Below are 24,011 nucleotides of genomic sequence, written 5' to 3'. Positions count from 1 at the left end.
CGGACTCCAGTTCAGTGATTTCTGTGCTGTACCATAAGCTGACTCCCAGAATAGACCAGAATGAGAAATGCAAGAGAAATGCAGCACACATCTGTACACACATAGGCAGAAGTGGAGATCAAAGAGGATCATCCTGTTCCAAGTCCCAAGGCACAAAGAAACCAGTCCCTCATGGAAGCAGCATCGTCCTGACAACAGATATGTGCGAGAATAAAATGGGCAGCTACTTGAAGGCCACACCATTAGAAACTGACAAAAGGGCACAAGGACTGGCAAAGGCCCCTGATTTCTATCACCAAATATCTCAGCTGACAGCCTGGGCATCATCTCAGGAGGGTTTTCAGAAACACTTGTCATAGCCCAGAGAAGTTTCAGCACAACCAGATACGATGACAGTGTCCTTGGTGACGAGGCCCTGTGCACTGACAGGGTGTCAGGACCCACTTCAGCACTTGTAACCACGAGTGCTCCCATGAAGGGAGGATTCTATTTTGACTCCACTGACTGACATTTCTCATCTGCCTCTATGGAATTTTCCCAAAAATCTTTAAATATGCCAAGCGATGGAAACCGAAGAAGCACACTGCTAATGGATATAAAGACAGCATCTCAGGGCACGCGTGCCCCCAGAGTAGACCACACTGAAATAAGATGCAAGCAGGTCAGGACTTTCTAATTCATCTATGAAACCTCGAACAGGACCTGGGGTTCATCACAGGTGAAGTCCACCAAACAATAACTTTTTAAGGGTCTAAGACATGACATTATCAAGACGCACAAAGAGAAGATAAACACAAATGGACAAAACCTACTTCTCAGGTGCAAAAGACTAAAAAATAAGTTATAGTAACAATTAACAAGCTCCAGGTCTTTATCTCTCAAAGAGCACAAGGATAAAGTGAACCCCATCATTTATTTTCATTGTCCCTTAAAGCAGGGGTTTCCAAACAGTTTCCACTATCACAGAATCACTGGGATACATATTTTTTTTATTAGTTTCTGCTTCATAACAAAGTGAATCAGTTATATATATACATCTGTTCCCATATCCCTTCCCTCTTGCGTCTCCCTCCCTCCCAACCTCCCTATCCCACCCCTCCAGGCAGTCACAAAGCACCGATCTGATCTCCCTATGCTATGAGGCTGCTTCCCACTAGCTATCTACCTTACATTTGGTAGTGTATATATGTCCATGCCTCTCTCTCGCTTTGTCACAGCTTACCCTTCCCCCTCCCCATATCCTCAAGTCCATTCTCAAGTAGGTCTGTGTCTTTATTCCTGTTTTACTCCTAGGTTCTTCAATGCATTTTTTTTTCTTAAATTCCATATATATGTGTTAGCATATGGTATTTGTCTTTCTCTTTCTGACTTACTTCACTCTGTATGACAGACTCTAGGTCTATCCACCTCATTACAAATAGCTCAGTTTCGTTTCTTTTCACGTCTGAGTAATATTCCATTGTATATATGTGCCACATCTTCTTTATCCATTCATCGGATGATGGACATTTAGGTTGTTTCCATCTCCAGGCTATTGTAAATAGAGCTGCAATGAACATTGTGGTACATGACTCTTTTTGAGTTATGGTTTTCTCAGGGTATATGCCCAGTAGTGGGATTGCTGGGTCATATGGTAGTTCTATTTGTAGTTTTTTAAGGAACCTCCATACTGTTCTCCATAGTGGCTGTACCAATTCACATTCCCACCAGCAGTGCAAGAGTGTTCCCTTTTCTCCACACCCTCTCCAGCATTTATTGTTTCTAGATTTTTTGATCATGGCCATTCATCTCACACCAGTCAGAATGGGATGCATATTTTTTTTTTTTTTTGTGGTACGCGGGCCTCTCACTGTTGTGGCCTCTCCCGTTGCAGAGCACAGGCTCTGGACGCGCAGGCTCAGCGGCCATGGCTCACGGGCCCAGCTGCTCTGCGGCATGTGGGATCTTCCCGGACCGGGGCACGAACCCGTGTCCCCTGCATCGGCAGGCGGACTCTCAACCACTGCGCCACCAGGGAAGCCCAAGGGATGCATATTTTTAATACTGATATTTTGGGCCCTATTCTCAGAGATTCTCCATCAGTAGATTCTGTGGTGGGTCCCATGAAAATGCATGCTTGCTATATAATTCTAATGTATAACCGAGTTCAGTAGCTACTCATTTGACAGAGAACATTCACCATAACCATAATATCTATTCTCTCTAGGAGCAAAACTCCAAAATGTTAACAAAGAACATGGTTTCTTTAAAGAAAATCTATCTTTTCCAGGCTCCCTTGCAGATAGGTGGCAGCTAAAGGTAGCAGCTAAATGAAGTTCTGCCAATGTATTCTAAAAGGAACTAATTGTGAAATTTCTGAGATGTGTTCTTAAAGCAAACTGATATGCCCCACCTTAATGCTTCTTCTTTCCTGCTAGCTGGAATGTGAATGATAGGGCTGAAGCTCTGATAGTCATTAAACAGCATGAGATGACCTTGAGAATGCCAGTCAAGCCAGCTGGGTGAAAGATAAAGGAAGCCTGCTTCCTGGCATGAACATCCCTACACCAATAGCTCCAGACTTCTTACATGTAAACAGAAATAAGATGCAAAGCCACCATTAACTTGGGATTGTTTGATAAATCACAGTGAAATCAACTGCTAACCCAACTATGCTATTGTTTGCCTAAATTTCTAATATCCACTGTCACCACTGAAATAGTTTGAGGCAGGAACTTGATTTTAATCCATAACTTACAAACGAAGAAGCCAACACACAGAAAAGTGATGTAACTTGTTCAGTGCCACATGGCCATCAAGGTATGGAGGAACCAGAATTGGGCTCCTGTCTCCCACTTTGAAAGCCAATGGTCTTTGCCCATGCTATCTGGTGGGGCGCTCGGGACAGAAGCCCTCTTTAGAAATATCAGTAGGATGTGTGTATCTCAGAAAGCTGAGCAGGGGAAGACAATGGCCACAGAGACTACAGCAGGAAGAGGAATCCTCTGTTTTCTCCCTCTGTTACACTTGTGTCTTCCCATTTTTTCCTTTTCTATTTTGCACCTCCTTGATCATAGTTGATGGTTCAAGTCAGCCTGAGTCACAATAATGTAAACACACTCGAAGAAAAGAATTTCCTCCCTCTGGGCCAGCCAACACTCTAAACTGATGCCATGACCATAACCAGAGAGCACAGAATCTGTAAGAAATCAAACCAGCCTTCACCCAGGCAGGGAAAGAATATCCCCAAATTAGGGGCCATCCCAGACCAGCCTAGACCAAGGGAATTTGTTAAAGTTGCTAAGTCCCCAAAGATGCAAAACAAAGATCTTCCATTACACAGGCCACTGGCAATGGTTGTGGAAGATTAAATGAGGCTGGGCCTGGCATGTAGTCAGAACCTAATTATAGGAATGAGATCACTAGGCAATTTAACCTAACTCCTGACTTACGCTCTCCTGAATGCACACCACGCCTTGCCTAACCTGTTGATTCTTTTCTTATATAAAAAGAAGCAAGAATGAAGAATTAAGCAGTTAAAAAATGACTAGCTCTCTACCCCTAACAGCCCCCCTAAGAATCCTGCAGGTAGATCACGCAGGCAACATAACATCTGAAGAAAGAGTCAGCCCGTCTGCATGCAATGGAGAATGCTGCAGAATCCAACCTCCTGCCTCAGTGATTCATTGAGATTCTTCCCCCTTGTACCCCTTTAAAAACTGTCATGGCTGAGGAGAATCCTCAGAGTTGGTCTCAGGTCATGAGTCCACCTTCCCCCCAGATTGCCAGCTCTTCCGATTAAAGTACCTTTCCTTTCTACTGACACTTGCCTCTCGAATTATTGGCTTATGAGCAGCGAGCAGCCAAACCTGGGTTTGGTAATAATACGAATTTCTCTTTGTTTATCATCTCTTCCTCACTTCCTACCTCAAAATATAAGAACCAGAAGAAAGGGAGTTTTGTCTCTTTTTCAATCATTGTTATTTCCCAGCACAGAGAACACTGTGAGACCCATAACAGAGGCTCAGCAAATATTTGTTGGATGAATGATGACTATGCAGCACCTGCTTCCCTGCCCAGGTTCTCTGTGCTCGCCTGACCGACCAACTCACTGTGTTCTGAATCCTTTCCTGCTTGATAGCGCCTCGCTTCATATTTTTCCTACTCACACATACACTCCTTGTTGGATGTCCTCCATCTACCTTCCTCCGCCTCTCCACCAGCCCACACTTCAACCAGGCTTGGGAATCCATGAGAAATCCTATTATCCTCAGGGGCTCCCCCGACCATTCCAGTCTAAAATCTCCCTGACCACTGACCTTGCATAGAACTGAGTCTACGTCACTCAATAAGCCCCATATCCCCTTATGGCATACTACACAGTATCACCAATATCACTAAAAACCACATTCACGTGAACAGCATCTTACAGTTTGCAAATTGTTTTCTCTTCAGGGCGTCTGAAGTCTAACATTCTGAGAATGTAGCCAGGAAATGGAATAAACAAATTGCAGGTAATATCTGCATCTAACTAAAAATAACAAAAATTGCCCATAATTGAAAATATGCTATACACCAGACACTATTTGTGGCTTTATATGGCCATCCCATTTCCTTTTCACAAATACTGCAGGAAGCAGGTATTATTTTCTAAAGCTTATTGATGAGACACATCTGAAGCTCAGAGAGGTTAGGTAACCTGCTCAAGCACTCACAACAGAAACCACCAGAGCTGGAAAATGAATTCAGGTTTGTCTGTCCCAGAAGGGCTTGCTCTTAACAGGGATGTTCTAACTCCTCTCCACTGGGACTGGAAGAAGCAGAAAAGGAGTGCGTGAGTGTGTGCGTGTGCGCTCACGTGTGTGCACATGCACATGCAGCGCACACATAAGCATGGATGCATGAACCGGGGGCGGGGTGAGGGGAAAGAGGGAGAGGGAGTGGGTAAGTTTTCCAAACGACCAAAGAGTTACTAAGAAATACTCTAAAAGGCGGAAAATGATACAAAGCTATAAAAGTTCAAAGAACTGCTTTAGATAAGCAAGTCTCTGGTTCTGAATTACAGAAGCTGTGTGTAAAGTGAGAATGAGGTTCAGGGGAACTGTCCAGCAGGGCCTCAAGGCCAGGTGCACCATGCCCCCTGGAAGCTAAGTAACAGGGGCCCCCAAGATGACAGCTAGGCATAGAAATCCTGAGCGTGTCAAAATGAGCCACAAAGAAACAAGCAGCAGGTTCTGTTTGCTGCTCTTAATATCTCTGCGGTTGCAGGCCTCCTTATGCCCATTTTTCAGGTGGGGAAACTGAGGCTCAGAAGCTTAGAACGATTTGCCTGACCATTCAGCAAAGTGAATGATCAAGCCAGATTCAGGCCCAGGTCTGAGCCAAGAACGCCAGCTCTCTCCAGGCCCCTGGCCACGCTTCCAGGCGGCATTTGCAAGGGGTGGGTGTGGGCCATGTAGGGACTGGGACCTTGGAAGGCTCCGGGTGCTCTTTACCTCGCACTTCTCCACGACCGGCTGCTGCCCACACTCGGAGCTGTTGCCTGCCACGATGCCGGCCCGAAGGTTCTCGCTATCGCCGGTGCCCTCCTCCATGGAGTAGGTCTTCGAGTGGTTGCCGCGCCGGTGGGCCGGGCCGTGGCCCTGGGCCAGGCTGAGCTGCCGGCGGAGCGCGCGGTTCTCCTCCTCCACCTCGCGCACGCGCACCTCCAGGCTCTCGCGCTCCCGCTGGCTGGACGCCGTGTACCGGGGGCTGTGAGGCTGGGACTCCAGCGGAGACAGAGACACCGGCTTCCCATCTGCGGGTGCGGAGAGAACGGGAAGAGTTAAAGCCGAATAGAACCCCACGGGCCCCTCCCCCTCCCCCAGATGTCCAGGCTCCTTTTGCAGTCCCATTTAGAAGCGAAAGCGGGTGGAAAGTGAGGTGTAAATAAACACGCATCCAGACTGAACTGCGAACAAAGTTGAGAACAGAATGACTTAACGTGGTGATGAAAAACATGCTGTTTAACTGTTTACAATAGCCAAGAGCTAAGTGTCCATCAACAGATGAATGCATAAAGATGTGGGATATATACACAATGGAATATTACTCAGCCATAAAAAGAATGAAATAATGCCATTTGCAGCAACACGGATGGACCTAGAGATTATCATACTAAGTGAAGTAAGAAAGAGAAAGACAAATACCATATGATGTCACTTATATGTGGGATCTAAAATATGACACATATAAACTTATTTATGAAGCAGAAAGACACTCAGGGACATAGAAAACAAACTTATGGTTACCAAAGGGGATGGGGGGTATAAATTTGCAGGAGTTTGCCACTGGCAGATTCAAACTACTATATATAAAATAAACAACAAGGTCCTACTGTATAGCATGGGGAACTGTCTTCAATATCCTGTAATAAACCATAATGGAAAAGAATATGAAAAAAGAGTATGTATATATATGTATAACTGAATCACTTGCTGTACACCAGAAACTAACGCAACACTGTAAATCAACTATACTTCAATTAAGAAAAAAACTAACATGCTGTTTAGAGAAGACAATCACAATATAATTTTTCCTAATTAAATGCACTGTCTTCTTTTCCCTACTTGGCACATTTCCAGGTAGATATTCTTGTTAGCAATAAAACATGAATATGAAGTAGGAGGAGGAGGGAAAGGAGGAGAATTGTGGGGGGGGAGTAGGAGGAAGTGGAGGAGAGGAAAAAAGAAGAGAAGGAATAAAGAAGTATTAATAATGATTAAGTTAATTTAGTTCTTCCTATGTGAACTCCTATTTATCCTTCAAAACCGAGTTTCAGAAGCATCACCTCCCAAGGGAAGCCTTCTTCAATTTGCAGATAAAATATCTATCAGCATATTCCAACAGCATTTCGTACACAGCACTAAGAAAAATATGTGCTTGTCACACTGGATTTGGTAAGTTGTTTTACTAAATGTTTCCTATGAAGATTGGGTTTTCATCGAGGACAAAAACTGGCTCTTACTTATCTTTGTGGAAACATATCATAATATATGATAAATGCTGGAAGGGTGGATGCATGTGTCCACAACAAGAGAGCAAAATAATTACGTGCAAAAAGGAAGAAGGGGCTTCCCTGGTGGCGCAGTGGTTGAGAGTCCGCCTGCCGATGCAGGGGACGCGGGTTCGTGCCCCGGTCCGGGAGGATCCCCCGTGCCGCGGAGCGGCTGGGCCCGTGAGCCATGGCCGCTGGGCCTGCGCGTCCGGAGCCTGTGCTCCGCAACGGGAGAGGCCACCAGTGAGAGTCCCGCATACCGCAAAAAAAAAAAAAAAAAAAAAAAAAAGGAAGAAGAACGTAGGAGCATAATCATGAAACTGAGGGCAGAAACATTCTATTTAACAATCATACACAGAGAAGACAAGTAGGTCTCTCAAAGTCACACAATCAGAACCCAGTGGTATCAAAATTCGTACCCAGGTCTCTCTTATACCCAAGCCTGTACACACCCCCTTAAATGCAGATTCATAAAAGCCTATATACAGGGCCACGGATTTAAAAATTATTAATGTAAAAACCTCATCTCCCAAGGATATTTAGCATAACTCCTTGTACACAGTAAGTGCTCAATGCCTGCTTACTGTTGAGGAGCCCCAGGGACACAAGACACAACCAAAACTCTCCCTCCTCTCTTCTCATGCTGCAGAAATCCCAGGATCCAGCTACAACACAGCCGCCTCAGAGAAGACCAAGCAAAAATCACATCTCTAAAAAATTACCCTCTCTCAGCTTCCTGCTAAAAAAACACTCTTTTTCCACACTTGGAGTTTTTCTCCTTCCTGCCCAGACCCCACTGAGCTTGCAAACTGTCCCAGGGAGTCTCTGTGACTCACAAAACTTGAGAATCAAAGAATGTGATGAATTACACCCTGCGAGTTTCACCTGCGCTCCCTTACTGTGCCTGCCTCTGCCCAGGGCTCTTTGATGTGTCTCTGGGTTTTCACAAACACGACTCCTTTTTTCCCTCTTAATCACCTCAGAGTTAAACGCCTGAGCTCCCGGTCCTTTGCTATCAACACAGCAAATATGACTCGCTGAATTCCACTGCTCCGGACCACCGACCAAAGGCCAAGGCCGAGTGTATGGGGATGTGAGATCACAGGTTGATTAGGGTTGCATTGTTACCAAGCTGGCTGATTACAAGCTGACCCAGGCTTTTGAAACCTGTCTCCTTTGGTAAAACCAAATTAGTTCCACTGAGAATGAAAAAGAGAAGGGAGCAACAGCAACTGTGTTTTCTCAGCCAACACTGACCCTTCAAGCAGGGGTGGGGAGGACGATCATCTAGCTTCCATCAGTGGGCAGGGCAGTTACGCTTTGCACCTGCTATGGCTCTGTGCAGGGGCTGGGTGGTTCTCACTGATAATGTCTTGGGTTATCACAGCACAAGCAGGTGGCAATCAGTGTCCCCATCACAGATGAGGAAACTGAGCCTCTACAAGTTTAAGCCGTGCTCCCCTTGTGGTAACTGGAAACAAGGTCTCTGTGACTGCATGTGGCCGAATGCCTGAATGTATGGCCCGAGTTGGAGGTACAGCTGCTCTGGGGCTTGAGGGGTCTTCTTTCTTCTGAAAGGACCTTGGCACTTTTGGGAAGGAACCCAGGAAGCTCTGGAAGCCCACCAGGATCCCAGAAGCTCTGGAAAATATACAACAAATGGGAACTCCGAATTTGTTCGTTGGAAGGATTAAATGCTATGAGCTTTGGTTTTCCCTTCCCTGAAATGCAAGTAGAAACGCTAACCTTACAAGGGTGATGGGGGAGGCTTAAGTTACTGAAATGCCAACGACTTGAACTCTCATTGGAAGGTATTTGGTGTCAATTAGTTCCTGCAACCCCTGTCCAAGTCGGGGGGTAGGGGTGCAGACAGGTGATATTACGGGCAAGACGAGTTGATGATGTAAATTAGGGTGTGGAGGGCTGTCCATTTTCTGAACACGGGCTGTTCTCTGAGTGGCACGTGGGAGAAAGTGGCCAACAAACCTTCACTTACTTTGATATGTGGCATCTCTGAACCTTCTTTCCTTCAGCCTTAGGCAGGTCAAAGTTCACCCAGAGGCTAAATGGAGGAGCAGGCAGGCTTCCCATGGGGGGTCCGGTCACTTCCTCTAGCTCCTCTCCCAAAAGCCCCCCCAGTTTACTTATTTCTAATTCTTTGATGACGTGCTTATAAAGGCATAATTATGTAATCCCTAAGCAATCCTAATTCCAGGGTAGTGAGGGGGAAAATGCTCTCAGTATCCTGTGTCCATTTCCTGCTTTAGATCCCAACTGGTTTTGACCAAACTTAGCTCTCAGAGACTTGCAGGTGTTTTCTCTGCCTTAAAACTCCACAGATGAGTCACCAATGAAGACACATAAAATAATAAAAGCCAGGCCTCAAGGAGGGGGAGCAGATGTTGGAAAAAGCCACATGCTATACTGTGCCCGGTGCCTGGCATGTAAGGGCTCAATAAACAGCAGAACTGGAACTGCTAGTTTGTGTGTGTGTGTGTTTGAAAGGTGCATCACCTTGAGCTGGCCCCTTCCTCTTTCTCCTCCTGAAAGGGAGTGTCCTGGAGATGGGCACCTCTCGGCTCTAACTTTCCATGGGCTCGTGTACAGATGGACCCTGCATCTCTAACCCAGCTGACCCATCCAGTGCTGCGTGGCCGGAAGTCAAGACAGCGGGGCCCATTGCCCTGCCATGTTCACAGCTCATTCAGCCTGCCTACTGCTTTTGTTCCTGGACTACACATCTCTCTGGCTCCTGACCCCTTTTTTTCCTGCTTTTGCTAACCCTCTGGGGGGATGTAGTGGGGGGAGGGTTAGGACAGTGCAAGGCCTGCCCTCTTTGAAGTGGTCTGCACATCTCTGTGATGCCTTCTGGGCCCTGGTCTCTCCCAGGAACACTCCTCTTTCTTCGTGTCTAGGTCGCCATTATAAAGCCCATCACATGGGACTTTATCGCCTATGGAAACCACTGACTGAACCCACAGCAGTTACTTCTCAAACTGGCAGTACTGAAGCTTTTCCCTCCAATCCATCTTGGATAAAATGTTGGCCCAGTACACATGCCTAATACATAGCTTACCCTACATGCAATTCTTCACTTGAATTCAACAAACTGGTCCATACCCTAGCCATCAAGACAAGGTCCACTGATCGCATGCCTGACGCACGTCCAATTGCTCGCAACATGCCTGCCCCCAACTTCCATACTTGCCTTGTTGAAGACCAGTAACAGTTTGGGGGCTGTGATGGTTCATTCTATATGTCAACTTGACCGGGTCATGGGGTGTCCAGATATGGGGTCAAACTTATTCTGGGTGTTTTGGGATGAGATTAACATTTGAATCAGCAGAGTGGGTAAAGTTGATTGCCTTCCCTGATGTGGCGGGCCTCAGCCAAACAGTCAAAGGCCTGAATAGAACAAAAAGGCTGACCCTTCCCCCACTAGGAAGGGAAAATTCCTCCTGCCTGACAACCTCTGAGCTGGGACATTGTTTTGTTTTCCCTGTCTTTGGACTTGAACTGAAACACTGGCTCTTCCTGGGTCTCAAGCCTGCCAACCTTCAACTAGAATTACATCATCGGTTCCCCTGGGTTTCCAGCTTGCAAACTGACCCAGCAGATATGGGACTTGACCATCTCTATAATTGCATGAGCTAATTATTTATAATAAATTTCTTTACACACACACACACACACACACCCTATTTGTCTGTCTCTCTGAACAACCCTGACTAGTACAGAGACCAACAACACTCTGTAGATCACACTGAGTACCACTGCTCAGTACCCAGCCTCTCTGTCCTCAGGGCCTGGCACACTGCCTGCACTTAACAAGCATTTCAAGAAAGGATGAAGGGAAGGACCGGCATCTAGAACTCAAAAAAAAAAAAAGGCATGAAAAAAATAGATCTAGCAAACCAAACCTTCAACTACCAGTTCACTTGAACTTTGAACAACCTGGGGGCTAGAGGCATGGATCCCCTACGCGCTGAAAATCCACGTATAACTTTAGAGTTGGTCCTCGATGTCTGTGGTTCCACATCTGCTGATTCAACCAACTACAGATCATATAGTATACGTATTCATTGAAAAAAAATCTGCATGTAGTGGACCCATGCAGTTCAAACCTGCGTTATTCAAGGATCAACTGTACTTACAAAGTGACCTCATGATAAGGTTATAAGGTTAATTGCTGTGGGAAGAGGGAGAGATAACCAAGAAAAGCAAACAAATCAAATCTAGTCATAAAAGCATGGGATTTGGAATAAGAAAGAGCTGAGTTTGAATTATGGTTCTGTCACCTACTAATAATTAACCTTAGGCAAAGTACTTAACTTCTGTGACTCGCTGTCCCCATATGTAAAATGGGAGACAGCGGTGTGTGTACATTATTACCTAGCATCAGGCCTAATCAGAGCAGATACTCAAATTTCCCCTTTCCACCCACCCTAACCCACCCCACCAAATCCAGAGGCAGGACACATAAAGACAACAGTGAATAGGATCCTTCTTTTCTAAGCCCCTCTGACCTTTGCTTTTCTATTACCTTTCCTTCCAGGTTTCTTTTTTCTTTTTTTTTCCCCCAGATCTGCACTGTATTTGTACACAAGGTGCATCTCTGTCACATAATGCCTATATGTGTTGATCTACAGTTCAGCCTACTTGGAGTTTAAAATGTCAAACATAATTCAAAATCTCAGTTGACAACATCTTCCTCCTCCCTCCCAAACTTCTCAACAAACATGAATTTATCATCAGATTTGAATCTCTGAATCTACTTGAGATGAATGCTCTGAATTAAGAATCAAAACAGCTAAGATTCACAACAAAAAAGGTAAATTGAAAATCAACCTCCGTGCAGTACGGTGACAGAGATGAGGGACTTGGCATCCAAAACGTCCTAAGTGATGATCTGAATCAGTTTGTGTGCACTGACTCTCTCTGAAGTTCTGGCGTTTCACACTGTGATAGCCACCATTGCAGACAGAACTGGGGGGCTCATTAATGGAGGCAGGGACCCCAGCCCTGAGACCACCATGTTGTGGGCTCATACCAGCTCCTTCCAGTGGTGACAGTCCTAGATCTTTCTGGCCAAGGACACCACAATCCTGCACTCATGCCCAGATTTCAGGAAGGCTGTCCCCCTGCATCATTCTACCTACGATGAAGACACTGCATCCCTTTATACGGCAAAATCCCCCTATGTACAATCTGTCACCAGGGCCTGCCAATTCTCCTGATGTTTGAAGCCCTTCTCATTCTATTTCAAACATTCCATCTCAAACCCAGCCTTTTAATCTTATCCTAAAACAGGGGTATCAAACTTCTTCTGTAAATGACCGGAGAGTAAGTAAGTTTTACTCTGTAGGCCATGCGGTATCTGATGCAAGAACCCAACTCTAGCTTTGCAGCACAAAAGCAGCCACAGAAATTCCTAACACACGAGCATGACCATGTTACAATAAAACTATATTTACAAAAACAAGTGCTGGGCCAGATTTGGCCTGCAAGCCCTAGTTTGTGGATCTTTGTTCTAGAACATTGGTCTCCTCGGTTTGTCTCCCCACTTCCAATCTCTCCCTGGTCCTGCCAGCCTTACTCACAGGTGCCAGGGATGTTCTTAATGAAAACCCTATTCCCGCCACATTTTGCAGTTTGACAATGTACAGAAGCTTCTCCATCTGCTTCAAGGTCATCTATAAAATTCAACAAACACTTGGTCACTTCCTATTGAGTACATTTCCAGTGCTTAGAAGCTGTGTCATCTCATTTTAATTTATACAACACTTTAATGGAGTGGGTGTTCTAACTAACTCTATTTGACAAATGGAAAAAAAAAAAAAGAAATAGACACATGACTTAACCTGTTCAATGTCATCCCAGCAACAGACAGCAAAGGGAAAGACTTGAACTCAGGTTCATTAGCTCCAGATCAATTCCTCTATTTGCCCCAAATCACAATGTCTCCTATTTGCCCCTCTCCAAATAAGTCCAATCTAGTTTATTGTTGCTTCTGCTTCATCTCCTGGTCCCTTAGCCAGTGGTTCTCAATCCTGGCTACCATTACAATCCCTTGGGAAACTTAAAAAAAAAAAAAAAAAACCCAGATTAATTAGCTCAGAATCTCTGGAGGTTACGGTCTAGTTATGAGCATTTTAAAAAGCAGCCACCCGGGCTTCCCTGGTGGCGCAGTGGTTGAGAGTCTGCCTGCCGATGCAGGGGACAAGGGTTCGTGCCCGGGTCTGGGAAGATCCCACCTGCCGCGGAGCGGCTGGGCCCGTGAGCCATGGCCGCTGAGCCTGCGCATCCGGAGCCTGTGCTCCGCAACGGGAGAGGCCACAGCAGTGAGAGGCCCACGTACCACACACACACACACACAAAAAAAAAAAAAAAAAAGCAGCCACCCTCCCGTGTTCTCATGTGTAGTCAAGGCTGAGAAACCCTGGCTTAGGCATTTCCCCCAATCCTCAGGCTGAGACACCATAAACCCCATTTGCCACTGTTTGCTCCTTAAGGCAAATTTAAGGAACGGGCTCCGATGCAAAGAGGTCTTAGCAGCACTGTCTCACTTAATTCCGGTACTGCCCCTTGCTCCCGTCTCTACCGTATTCTTAGAATAGCTCCCATCACGTAACCCAGGGCCTTCCTGATTTCCTATAACCTAGGCTGCCCAGCATTCTAGCTCCTCCACGCTTGGGGCTGTGTTGCTGCTATCAATCCCCCTTCCTTCCAGGATGACAGCTCTTCCCAGAGCAGGGTTCTACTATTGCAGCTGCCAGACCTGCAGGCTTCCCTGGTTCCAGACTCCGCCCTCTGTGACCAAGGTGTCACTTCATTCCAATGATTTACTCCAAGTTCTCGCCTTCCACATAAGGTTGCATTCATTAAGTAAGCGTTTTGTAATTTTAAAAAGCACAATGCCTTCCTTGCAAGCAACATAAAGACTCCGCACCCTCCTTCAATGCGTTTTGAAATTGCAAACTAAATTAAATATTGTGGCCCAAGTCATTTTGGAAAATTTAGAGAACTCAGTTCAATCTTTAACATCTCCCATTTAAAAACTGCTCTTAAATTGTGATCACTGGGTCTCCACATGACAGCTGAGTCTACTAACACATCACAAGCTCAGCTGTCACTCTCGGTAGGTTACAGGTTCAGAGTAAGACACAGGTCTGGGTGGAGCTATTTTCCCAACTTCCGGAATTCTGGAACCAGATTTGCCCAGAGGAGGAAAAAGGGAGTGATGACATGAAAAGGCTGTTTGCTTGTTACGGGATAAACAGGGAACATTTTTACCCAAAAATGCCCCAGAGTCATTTCCTGGAATCATCTTTGGCAACCAAAGCAAACTTGAGTTCCAGCAAAGACCTTAGAGCATTTTTGGCAAAGACCAAATACAACAGAGCTCCCGGCAAGCTTCTGAAAAGAATCAGCAACCAGCAGGCCAGGAAAAGAAGCCTAGATTTGTCTCATCATGATAGGGTAAAAGCAGTTTGACTTCTTTTCCTCCATGAAATTATTTTGTGGAACTTTGTCTTAAAGAGCTTCATTAAGTCAAGAAAATGAAGACATTTTTAGCACCGATTTGTTGTATCCATAGCTGGGTTTTGGAGAGAAGCGCTTAAGGGTGTCCTAATAAGCAACGATGTCAGTGATTTGCCCCTTGAAACTTCAGGGTCAATGATTTCAAAGCTTCAAATGTTTTTGGCCAAATATCCTAAGTTCTGAAAGTCTGAGGCAGTTGGTTCTCACAGCAGAGTAACTGAATCCGTCCACTTCTAAATCTGGCCCATCTTACTTCTCTTTGATGTCCAAGGGATCTAAGTATTAACAGAAAGGCTTTGTTGGTAACATTCAAATCGTCACCGAACAAGACAAAGGATAATGTATTTAGTGCTCTATTTTTTAATATAATTGAATGGCATGACAGCAGGGTTGAGTTCTTAGGTCACCAGGTGGTTTAGAAACAACCATTGGAGGGAAGAATACAGTGCATTCCGGAAAATGTCATGTTTATTCCAATCTGGAGGATCAACCAGTGTGTGAGAGCCAAATAAATTTATATTCCAATCACCTTTGCTCACTCTCTGCCCTTACTGAGTTAACTTCAATCACTTTTTGCATAGCCTCAAAGACACCCAAGCTTTACTGGTGGTCTCCAACGAGAAAGTGGAGAAAGTGGTGTTTCCCCTCCCAGAGTCTCTTGAGACATATTCCATTCACCTGCAATAGTTGGAAACATTTTCCTTTATTAGGAAAGACATCAAAACTAAAACGAGCAAGATGATTTTATCCTTTGTAAAACGTGAACTGGACATCCCCAAGTCACCAACATGACCCTTGACTGTACAAAATCGGACTCAGAAATATTCTAGAATTTCTCCTTCATTTTCTCTTCGGCAGCACTCGAGATATATGACTTAATATTTTTCCACTGATTTTTTTAACCTTAGCAATATATGTGTTATTTTATATGAAATATTCATAGCCCTTATAAAATCCCACTAATATGTTCCAAGAGTGGCAAATCATATATGTTGGGGAGAATCATATTTTATGGTAAAAATTTTTTAATAAGGCTTGTTTTTTTGTTTTGTTTTTGGTAACTAAAATCTTGTTCACATCAATAAAGCTACATGGGATGACTCTTTATCAAGGTTTTAAAATTTTACGTTCGTCACACTAAGGATACTGAAAACTGTCCTTTTCTAAAAATGTGAACCAATACTTTCCATAGGCCTCACACTGTCATACTTGGTGGCTATATTTATTTATCAAAAAACATTTTAAAAGAATTTTAAAATTAAATTTTAAAAAAGGAATTTTAATGGTGAGTACTGACAACAATGTCTGGTTTGGATTACAGAGGGATGGAAGATTTCAATGGCAGGCAGCAAGCAGATGCTTCGGGACTCCAGACAAACAGCAAAGCCCTGGCCCATCCATTCTGCCCCCTTCTCCTCCCCAGGGCTCCTAGATCACCTCACTTCAGGGGTGAAGTGCCAGAGAAGAATTCAGATCTAGGGAAAAGAGTTAGGGACTCTTGCAAAAAGGACCCAAAAGAACGACTGCCTTGCATCCTGAGTGCCTCTTTCATTGGACTGTGTCAGAGGTGAACGAGGGCACTCTGCTCATCTAGGGAGGAAGGGGGACCACCAAACAGTACCCTCAGGCTGGGAGATTCTCCTGCTTTTGGAGGATGGTACTTTCATGAATGTCCCGGGGGTAAAAGAGGAAAACTGAGAGCAAAGCATGACTAGAAGGCAAGAGAGTAGTCTCCATGCTCTACGTCAGTGATGGTGGTCAGTGTGCTTATCCACTGCCGCATCTGAAATTAGGCACATGCCAATCTGAGCAAAAGCTCTCTTTCTCTGGGCTGCATTTAAGTGAGGATTAACATAGGGGAAAAATCCCTTCTCCCACTTCTGGCATTTCAGGAGGTCTCGTGTCAGTGAGGACTGGCTTGATTTGCATCAGATTTTTGGGGACTTTCTGACACATCTCATCTCCTCTACACTGAACTGGCTCTGAGACAAAGCCTCTGCCCTTCGGGCAAACCTCACGCAGGCTGCACTACATCAGGAGAACCCAGTTCTGGCCTGCAATGTTCATGGTACAGTTAGACCTGAAGAGATACTGAAAAAAAGGAGTTGGAAAGGAGATTAGAAGAAAGAGTTATCAAAGACAAGCAGGACGCTTGATTTGCACTGGTTAAAGCTAGTAATGGCTACGGAGCCAACCACCAGCACGAGTAGCTGCCATCAAGAATATTCCTACATATTTCAAAGGGAAGAGGAAGCAAGTGTTTTTGTGAATGTGGTTGATTCCCTCAATAGCATCCCCTTCCTGTAAACTGCCACGTCACCGAAATCAATGTTAGCATCCTCGGCTCAATTGTAAATGAAAAACAAGAGAAAACAACCAAAAGCCTGACTGAACATGCTCTTGCCTATAAATGACTTCTCTCCTTTTCTCTCCTTTTCCTTTCTTCACAGTCTCCAACCCCCCCACCCCTTATCAGCTTGACTTACTTAAAATTATATTCCAATTGCCATGAGCATCTATATGGAAACAAAATTTTAAGAAAGAAGACGAAAAGAAAAACCCTTATCATCCTTTTTTCACCCCTTCCTGACAAATCCAAACCATCCCTTGGGAGGAAATTAGAAATGAAGAATGAGGTTTTATCAGGATAGACTGGGGGCGGAGGGGTAGATAGAAGATTTTTATCAGGAGCTCAGCTTGACAGAAATAGCATTTTTCAGGATGGGCACTTGGCAAAGATAAGACATTATACCAAGAGCAAGATAGATGTTTGGGTAAAATATCGTGCTAATACCTATTAAGCAAAACCTGCCATCTCTACTTTTGACAGATGGTTATTTTCTTCCAAGTCCTACTCCAGGGATGATGAAGATTTTTCTATAAGGTGCCTCCAACCTTATCACAGAAGCAAAAAGAATAAAACTAAGGACCCTCAACTCAGCTCCACTGTGAGGCAAACCCAGGATTTTCCTCAGCAAGTTGAAAGGAAGCATGGGCTTGGGTACAGGGAGGACTTAGAGAGGACCCAAGGGATGCCTGGATGGCGATGCTCCAGTACCAGACCCCAATTCCTGGCCCTGAAGAGAAGAGCCCCTTGCAGGCCAGAGGCCCACCCGAGGCTGTACTGACCTCAGAGGCCGTGTCAAGACATCAGAACAGATCTGTCAAGAGGAAACCCTTATTCAAGGATTTCTAGACTTTCTGGAACTGCTCTTGAAGTCTCCTGCACTTTCTGACTCCATCTTCTGGCCCTGAAGAGCACCTCCAAGAACCAGTGATCTTCACCATCCAGTATTTCCAAAGCCTTTACACATGGCAGCCCTATGCTAAGATCCTGGCTGGCAGGACCAGCAATTGGAATAAGCATTAAGTATTTGTGCCATTCCCTTTGCAGGACTTACCACCTGGTGAATGACCACTGCTTCTCCAATATCTGGTTCAAAATTTCCTTCGAGGAACCCTTCTCCAATCTGCCCAGGGTGGGTTGGCCACTCCACTCCTCTCCCCGTAACTGGATTTCCTGTAACCTCCCACCATGGATCTAAGGTGATGGCTCTTACTACGTTTGTAGCAGCTGTTCATGCAAACTGCTTGGCACTGGGACTTCCATCCCCTCAGCACCTGTTCGGGGCAGACGCTGTGCCAGGGAAGGCAGGGACCACGTTGAGTCACTTTTGTTTCCCGAGAGCCCAGCACCAGGTCTGTAAGCAATGAGCATTCTTATGTGTCCCCAACTGCGGAAAGAGACGATGACTCAGGAGTTACGTGATGTCCTCACATCCAAACAACAGCCCTTCCTAAACCTTCCGCTCCCCCCTTCAGCCAACGGCATCACTGTTGTTCCCAATGCACGGGTCAAAAACCTAGGGCTCATCCTTGAATTTCTTCCCTCACCTCTCACGCACGCTGCATTAGCAATATATCCGAATGTTGGCTCTGCCTTCAAAGTATACCCCGATTCCAAACTCGTGGCACCACCACGCCAGCCCAGGTCCCACCATTTCCCACCTGGACTCATGCAACAGCCACCTACCAGGCCACCCTGCTTCAGGCTATTCACCACTCAGCAGCCAGATGACACTTAAAAATGGTCCTCAGACCCCACCACCACCCTGCTCAAACCATCCCTCGGATGGCTTCCCATCAAACTAAACACAAAACCCAAACACCTTACCGTGGGTTACATGGCCCAACAAAACCTTGACTGGGGTTATCTTCCTGACCTTAGAATCTTCCTCCATTCCCTCTGCAGCCACCACACTGGCCTTCCAGATGTTCTCAAATATACCGACCACTGTCCCACCCTGGGGCCTCTGCACTTGCTGCTGGCTTCCACGATCTTAATTGGGAGACCTGCTTGAGTACCAATCCTCAGAGAAGAATCTGTACACCAGTCTCTGAAACCCCATCCCTGCCCGGCCGTCAGCCCTGGTCTCTGTCACTCCTCTGGTTCTTCTTCTCCACTGCACACATTACACTACTCTCCCCAAGGAGACATTTCTTTGTTTCCTTCGTTTGTCTGTCTCCACCCCTGGAATACAAGTTCCGCGGTGGAAGCGTCTTTTGTGGATCTGTCTCATCCACCATTATATCTCCAGGGTCTAGAACCAGCCACATAATACGCACGCAGTCAAGGTCCTAAATGACCAAGGCAAGGAATACAAGCAATTACTCTCACAGTTCAATGACAGGAACTGGGTTTCGAATGAGGATGACAACTATAGCTCCCTTACTGACCACGCGTGTTGGCTGGGTGAGTTTCACACATTACCTTATTTAAGTCCCAAATCTCTGAGGTGGGTTTTATTGTCTCCATTTTAAAGAAGCAGAAGCTCACTGAGCTAAAGTAACTTGCCAAGACGTTCTGCAAACAAAGGAAAGAGCTTGAACTGATACCCCCCTTCCCCCCAGAAACCCTGTTTTCATTCCACCTCTGTCTCTAAATAACTCTCTGAAGGAAATAAAGGTTGCATTCCCACGTGACAAGTGGGGACACCCTGCATGTACTACACTTACAAGATAGACAAGTAGCAGGACAGTTTCAATAAGGATCAAGAAATTAAGGAACTTTCTGCAAAAAGATGAATAAGAAGAGAATTCGAAAAAACCTTTTCTAACAGCCCAGTGAACTCTGCTCAGACACAGCTAGAACGGGTGAGGCTGACAAAGCGACCCAAATACACTATCAGATGTCCCAGAGGGCAAGCACACACAGGATTAAAAAAAGGAAAAGCAGGGAGGAGAAAAGTTCCTGATAGCTTGATCTAGACATCCTGGGTGCCCTGCCTTGCAGTCTTCTTGTGTCCTTTCACCATCAGCTTTATTTTATTTTATTTTACTTTTTTAAACTGAAGTACAGCTGATTTACAATGCTGCGTTAATTTCTGCTGTACAGCAAAGTGATTCATATATATATATATATATATACACACACACACACACACACATTTTTTTTTCTTTTCCATTATGGTTTATCCCAGGACATTGGATATAGTTCCCTGTGCTATACAGTAAGACCTTGTTGTCCATCCACTCTGTATATAATAGTTTGTACCTACTAACCCAAAATTCCCAGTCCATCCCCCACTCCCCTCCCCCTCTTGTGTCCTTTTTTTATTTCCAGATTACCCAAACTTATTTACTAACATACAGTTTTTCTGTTTTTTGCTTTTTCACATCTTTATTGGAGTATAAGTGCTTTACAGTGATGTGTTAGTTTCTGCTTTATAACAACAAAATGGATCAGCTACACATATACATATATCCCCATATCTCCTCCCTCTTGCATCCCCCTCTCACCCTCCCTATCCCACCGCTCTAGGTAGTCACGAAGCACCAAGCTGATCTATCTGTGCTATGTGGCTGCTTCCCACTACCTATCTATTTTACATTTGGTAACGTATATATATCAATGCCACTGTCCCACTTCGTCCAAGCTTACCCTTCCCCCTCCCCATGTCCTCAAGTCCATTCTCTACATCTGAGTCTTTATTCCTGTCCTGCCCCTAGGTTCATCAGAACGATTTTGTTTTTAGATTCCATATATATGTGTTAGCATACAGTATTTGTTTTTCTCTTTCTGACTTACTTCACTCTGTATGACAAACTCTAGGACCATCCACCTCACTACAAATAACTTTCGTTTTTTTATGGCTGAGTAATATTCCATTGTATATATGTGCCACTTCTTCTTTATCCATTCATCTGTCAATATACACTTAGGTTGCTGCCATGTCCTGGCTATTGTAAATAGAGCTGCAATGAACATTGTGGTACATGACTCTTTTTGAATTATGGTTTTCTCCGGGTATATGCCCAGTAGTGGGATTGCTGGGTCACATGGTACTTCTATTTTTAGTTTTTTAAGGAACCTCCATACTGTTCTCCAAAGTGGTTGTATCAATTTACACTCCCATCAACAGTGCCACAGGTTCTCCACACCCTCTCCAGCATTTATTGTTTCTAGATTTTTTGATGATGGCCATTCTGACTGGTGTGAGATGACACCTCATTGTAGTTTTGATTTGCATTTCTCTAATGATTAGTGATGTTGAGCATTCTTTCATATGTTTGTTGGCAATCTGTATATCTTCTTTGGAGAAATGTCTATTTAGGTCTTCTGCCCATTTTTGGATTGGGTTGTTTGTTTTTTTCATATTGAGCTGCATGAGCTGCTTGTAAATTTTGGCGATTAACCCTTTGGCAGTTGCTTCATTTTGTAAATATTTTCTCCCATTCTGAGGGTTGTCTTTTTCTTTTGTTTATGATTTCCTTTGCTGTGCAAAAGCATTTAAGTTTCATTATGTCCCATTTGTTTATTATTATTTTTATTTCCATTTCTCTAGAAGTTAGGTCAAAAAGGATCTCGCTGTGATTTATGTCATAGAGTATTCTGCCTATATTTTTCTCTAAGAGTTTTATAGTGTCTGGCCTTACATTTAGGTCTTTAATCCATTTTGAGTTTATTTTTGTGTATGGTGTTAGGAAGTATTCTAATTTCATTCTTGTACATGTAGCTGTCCAGTTTTCCCAGCACCACTTAGTGAAGAGGGTGTCTTTTCTCCACTGTATATTCTTCCCTTCTTTATCAAAGATAAGGTGACCATATATGCATGAGTTTATCTCTGGGCTTTCTATCCTGTTCCATTGATCTATATTTCTGTTTTTGTGACAGTACCATACTCTCTTCATTACTGTAGCTTTGTAGTATAATCTGAATTCCAGGAGCCTGATTCCTCCAGCTCCATTTTCCTTTCTCAAGATTGCTTTGGCTATTTGGGGTCTTTTGTGTTTCCATACAAATTGTGAAATTTTTTGTTCTAGTTCTGTGAAAAATGCCATTGGTAGCTTGAAAGGAATTGCATTGAATCTGTAGATTGCTTTGGGTAGTATTGTCATTTTCACAAGGTTGATTCTTCCAACCCAAGAACATGGTATATCTCTCCACCTGTTTCTATCATCTTTAATTTCTTTCATCAGTGTCTTATAGTTTTCTGCATACAGGTCTTTTGTTTCCTTAGGGAAGTTTATTCCTACATATTTTATTCTTTTTCTTGTAACGGTAAATGGGTGTGTTTCCTTAATTTCACTTTCAGATTTTTCATCGTTAGTGTATAGGAATGTAAGAGATTTCTGTGCATTAATTTTGTATCCTGCTACATTACCAAATTCATTGATTAGCTTTAATAGTTTTCTGGTAGCATCTTTAGGATTCTCTATGTATGGTATCATGTCATCTGCAAACAGTGACAATTTTACTTCTTTTCCGATTTGGATTCCTTTTATTTCTTTTTTTTCTCTGGTTGTTCTAGCTAAAACTTCCAAAATTCTGTAGAATAATAGTGGTAAGAGTGGGCATCCTTGTCTTTTTCCTGATCTTAGTGGAAATGGTTTCAGTTTTTCACCACTGAGAATGATGTTAGCTGTGGCTATGTCATATATGGCCTTTATTATGTTGAGGTAAGTTCCCTCTATGCCTACTTTCTGAAGGGTTTTTTATCACAAATGGGTGTTGAATTTTGTCAAAAGCTTTTTCTGCATCTATTGAAATGATATGGTTTTTCTCCTTCAATTTGTTAATATGGTTTATCACATTGATTGATTTCCATATATTGAAGAATCCTTGCATTCCTGGGATAAATCCCACTTGATCATGGTGTATGATCCTTTTAATGTGTTGCTGGATTCTGTATTTTATTGAGGATTTTTTGCACCTACGTTCATCAGTGATATTGGCCTGCAGTTTTCTTTCCTTGTGACATCTTTGTCTTGTTTTTGTATCAGGGCGATGGTGGCCTCGTAGAATGAGTTCGAGAGTGTTCCTCCCTCTGCTATATTTTGGAAGAGTTTGAGAAGGATAGGTGTTAGATCTTCTCTAAATGTTTGATAGAATTCGCCTCTGAAGCCATCTGGTCCTGGGCTTTTGTTTGTTGGAAGATTTTAATCACAGTCTCAATTTCAGTGGTTGTGATTGGTCCGTTTATGTTTTCTATTTCTTCCTGGTTCAGTCTCGGGAGGTTGTGCTTTTCTAAGAATTTGTCCATTTCTTCCAGGTTGTCCATTTTATTGGCATAGAGCTGCTTGTAGTAATCTCTCACGATCCTTCGTATTTCTGCAGTGTCAGTTGTTATGTCTCCTTTTTCATTTCTACTTCTTTTGATTTGAGTCCTTTCCCTTTTTTGCTTGATGAGTCTGGCTAATGGTTTATCAATTTTGTTTATCTTCTAAAAGAACCAGATTTTAGTTTTATTGATCTCTGCTATTGTTTCCTTCCTTTCTTTTTCATTTATTTATGAGCTGATCTTTATGATTTCTTTCCTTCTGCTAACTTTGGGGGATTTCTTCTTCTTCTTTCTCTAATTGCTTTAGGTGTAAGGTTAGGCTGTTTACTTGAGATGTTTCTTGTTTCTTGAGGTAGGATTGTATTGCTAAAAACTTGCCTCTTAGAACTGCTTTTGCTGCATCCCATAGGTTTTGGAACATCGTGTTTTCATTGTCATTTGTTTCTAGGTATTTTTTGATTTCCTCTTTGATTTCTTCAGTGATCTTTTGGTTATTAAGCAGTGTATTGGTTAGCTTCTATGTGTTTGTAATTTTTACAGATTTTTTCCTGTAATTGATATCTAGTCTTATAGAGTTGTGGTTGAAAATGACACTTGATATGATTTCAATTTTCTTTTTTTTTTTACTTTTTTTTTTGGGGGGGGGTACGCGGGCCTCTCACTGTTGTGGCCTCTCCCGTTGCGGAGCACAAGCTCCAGACGCGCAGGCTCAGCGGCCACGGCTCACGGGCCCAGCCGCTCCGCAGAATGTGGGATCTTCCCAGACCGGGGCACGAACCCGTGTCCCCTGCATTGGCAGGCAGACTCTCAACCACTGCACCACCAGGGAAGCCCTCAATTTTCTTAAATTTACCAAGGCTTCATATGTGACTCAAGATATGATCTATCCTATA

General features: G+C 44.0%; 1 protein-coding gene across 2 annotated transcripts in view; it reads right to left on the bottom strand.

The window, feature by feature from the left end:
- Positions 1-24,011, bottom strand: part of LARGE1 (LARGE xylosyl- and glucuronyltransferase 1) — a 594,073-nt gene that overhangs the window by 305,616 nt on the left and 264,446 nt on the right. For both annotated transcript variants that reach the window (XM_081247956.1, XM_081247955.1), the window contains exon 3: positions 5,475-5,776. In XM_081247956.1, coding sequence (XP_081104082.1) covers positions 5,475-5,776 — 302 coding nt within the window. The remainder of the gene's footprint in view (positions 1-5,474; positions 5,777-24,011) is intronic.

Source organism: Mesoplodon bidens, assembly GCF_964165515.1.
Source record: "Mesoplodon bidens genome assembly, chromosome: 11".
Lineage (NCBI taxonomy): Eukaryota > Metazoa > Chordata > Mammalia > Artiodactyla > Ziphiidae > Mesoplodon > Mesoplodon bidens.
The sequence above is the reverse complement of the archived record's forward strand: the minus strand, read 5'-3'. Positions and strand labels throughout refer to the sequence as shown.